The sequence below is a fragment of the Pyrus communis genome, chromosome 16, assembly GCF_041283825.1.
Source record: "Pyrus communis isolate YQ-2024b chromosome 16, ASM4128382v1, whole genome shotgun sequence".
Classification (NCBI taxonomy): Eukaryota; Viridiplantae; Streptophyta; class Magnoliopsida; order Rosales; family Rosaceae; genus Pyrus; species Pyrus communis.
In genome coordinates, this window is record NC_142580.1 from 29568697 (window position 1) to 29571910 (window position 3214).

General features: G+C 37.2%; 1 protein-coding gene across 1 annotated transcript; it reads right to left on the reverse strand.

The window, feature by feature from the left end:
* Positions 1-236: 236 nt before the first annotated feature.
* Positions 237-2820, reverse strand: LOC137732955 (catalase-4-like). Its single transcript, XM_088688086.1, has 3 exons — positions 2757-2820; positions 2472-2565; positions 237-671 (listed from the first exon to the last, which is right to left on the reverse strand). The coding sequence occupies exons 1-3, from the start codon at positions 2769-2771 to the stop codon at positions 496-498; spliced, it is 285 nt and encodes a 94-aa protein (XP_088544212.1). The 5' UTR covers positions 2772-2820; the 3' UTR covers positions 237-495.
* Positions 2821-3214: the final 394 nt, after the last annotated feature.

The following is a 3214-nucleotide window of genomic DNA, read 5'->3' on the forward strand; positions in this document are numbered from 1 at the left end:
GGTGGTAACGAAATGGATTATCAAATGGTCCGGTCTTCCAGCAGAAAATGCCACATGGGAGGAAGCTGATGAGATCCTCGCCCGCTACCCAAATTTTGTGACCTGAGGACAGGTCTCGTTTCAAGGGAGGAGTTGTTAGAACCACTTGGTTGGGCCTATCAGCTATAGTGCAACCCTCTTTTAACAACCCTTGACTTGATTTTGTTGCTCTTGGCCCAAGCCTCTTTTAGCTAGGGTTTATCTTCTAACTTGAATATAAATAATGTAATGTTTCCTGTTCAAGGGGATACAAATGAATGAATGAATGAAACTTTCATTTCTTTGTCTTGAACTTCTCATCCCTTCTCCCTTTTAAAATTACCTGCACTGTTTACAATTATTGCCAAATTAAGCACTTGAACCGATTGGGTGTACCACAAAACCACGAGGATCGCTCAGAGTTTCAGGGCTGCCGCGCTCATGGATAACGGTGGAAAAACGCACAATGATAGGTGTCTAAACTCCAGGGGCTCGAAGGAAGTCAGCACATGAAAGGTGAGATAGATCATAGGTGACCTTAAAGAAACCTTTTGCACTGGCTCCCCTAGCATGGACAACACGTTCTGGGATTTGTTCTCTATCACAGTTGGCAAGTTTCTCCATCAGATGGTAGTCCTCTAGCAGAAGTGGACCTGAAAAATATACGAAGATTTTAAATTCTTAACTGCATCTACTCAACTCAACATAATCAACCATCCAGATTACATGCAAAATATGTGATAAGAATGAAATTAGTTGTAATACAATTTATAAAGTATGTCAAATATAGTAACATTTATTTAGATTCAGGCAACCAAACGATCCAAAAATCCACCTTGACAACCAAAAAAGCAACAAAAAGAGGCGGCCACAGGAATTCAATGAAAATCGATAGACTGGGAACTATAGTTGAAAATTTTAAACATAAATGTCAAACAAGGAAATAATTAACTTCAAGTACAAACTATAAGGAAAAATTGTGTACTTTTGACACCCAATAAGCTTTTGATCTTTTGAGTACACATTCTTATGGTCCTAGTAGCGTATTATATGTGTTTATTTTCTTAAGTTCCAAAGGGTGCCAAACGCACACTCGTTTTTCCCATGAATGTTGAAAATAGTCCAAATATACTTTATAAGGAAAAATTGTGTACTTTTGAGACCCATTAAGCTTTTGATCTGTTGAGTGCACATTCTTATGATCATAGTTGCGTATTATATGTATATATTTTCTTAATATAAGTGTTTTAAAAAACACGCCTTGAGGCACGCCTAGGTGGCTTTGGAGGCTGGGTGTTGATGAAAATGCACTTGCCCAGCAAGAGTAGGCTTAAACTTGCCTAGACTTATTCGAGGCATGCCTGAGGCGTTTGACTGGGCATTCCTAGGACCCTTCAGTGATTTGAAATTATTTCTTGAAATTTCCTGGGGACCCCTCAAAGTCGAAGGTTGGGGCTCTGAGGCTCTGTCCTCTGGGGGCTTTGTGTTCCAGTGGCGGCGTCTCCACGAAGAAGACGACCACGAACAAGAAGAAGAAGAAAGATTTTTATTTTGAATGACTTAGCCCAAAAAGACGTCGTTTTAGGCGAAGTCTTTTAAATTTTTTTAAATGACTTGGCCCAAAACAGAACCAAGTGCAATGGCGATTTAGGATTCATACAGCCGACTCCACTTAGTGAGAAAAGGCTTTATTGTTGTTGTTGTTGTTAACTTGGCCCAAAACAACATCATTTTGGCCAAGTCTAAATTTTTGTATAAACCCCAGCAGCTCCCCCCGCTCCTCTTCCCCATCCCAATACATGATTCTCCCATTCATAATTCACCCAATCCCCAATTCCTCAAACCTAAATTCTCAGTACCAATCCTATATTTCAATTTTACCCCAATCTCATACCTCATTTTGTTTCAAAATTCTCTATACCACCACAATTTGCTTCATAATTCAAGTGGTATTCTAATCTCAATTTGGTCACTGGTCAGTTTGATTGTTGATTAATTTTTTTTTTTTTACCAAGTATTATATTTTATATATAATACATATATTAAAAAATAGCCTCACGCCTCAAGGCTTTCTCCTAGGCGGGAGTATCCTTGAAACCCTCGCCTAAGCCTTCGTCTTTTAAAACATTGATTATATATATAAATATATATCTCAAAAACAACAAGAGTTTCAAAAAATTAATCATATCCTCAACTTGTTCGTGATAGAAACATCCAAAATCATCTTGTAGCTCACAATAACATAGACAGAACATTGAAGCTTTCTCAGAAAACAGAAATAAACACACACACACACACACACACATACATGATTATGATTATTGACAAGGTGCTTGAAAAGCGATGTGCAACTAAAAAACACAATAAGTAAAAGTTCAATGCAAATTTGCAATTGAAAATCCATCAAAAGAAAAAATAAATAGATAAATTCAAGGGGATAAAAATACAATTACCTCTGGATCCAACAGTCAGAGAGGAGTTGTTCCAAGCCGGAGCACCGGAATTTGTGGTCCAGAACAGAGAATTGAAAGCACTTGAAGGGCGGTGCTGCAACAACAACACAGACAAACCAAACCAATCCAAAACCAAAACCATTAGAAAGCTAAACCAATAAGGCTCTGTTTGTTGCCAAGAAAATATAATTAATCAAGAAAATCAAACTAAAATAAATAAAATCAAAAGCATAAACATGTGATAAATAAATCCCAGAAAGATAAAGAATAAGATTAGAGTAGTACCCTGTAAGGATCCATGGACGAAGGTAAGAGGAGAGCCACTCACTCAAATGACAATCGAAGGCTGAAATGCAAGTAAATTTGGGGGACGTGTAAACGCTGTACGCTGGGTTTTGGCTTTGGTATGGGTCGTAGACTCGTAGGTGTGGCTCGCACACACGACAGAGACACTCGAAGGTCAGTACATTGCTTTGCCATTTTATCGTCACCAACCAGCCGTGTTTAAAATATTGATATCGGTCGAAATATTAATATCGGTTGATTTTGATGAAAATGAAAGAAATTTAAAATAAAATTTTAGGAATTATCAAAAATTAGTTTGAACGAAATATAAGAATTTATTCGATATTTAACATATGTTTTAGAAATATCGATGATATCTATCGATTTTTGCCTAAACTTAAGAATTTTTCTCCAATATCAAGTGAAGTTTACACTTCATCCCCATTTCCATATCTTTC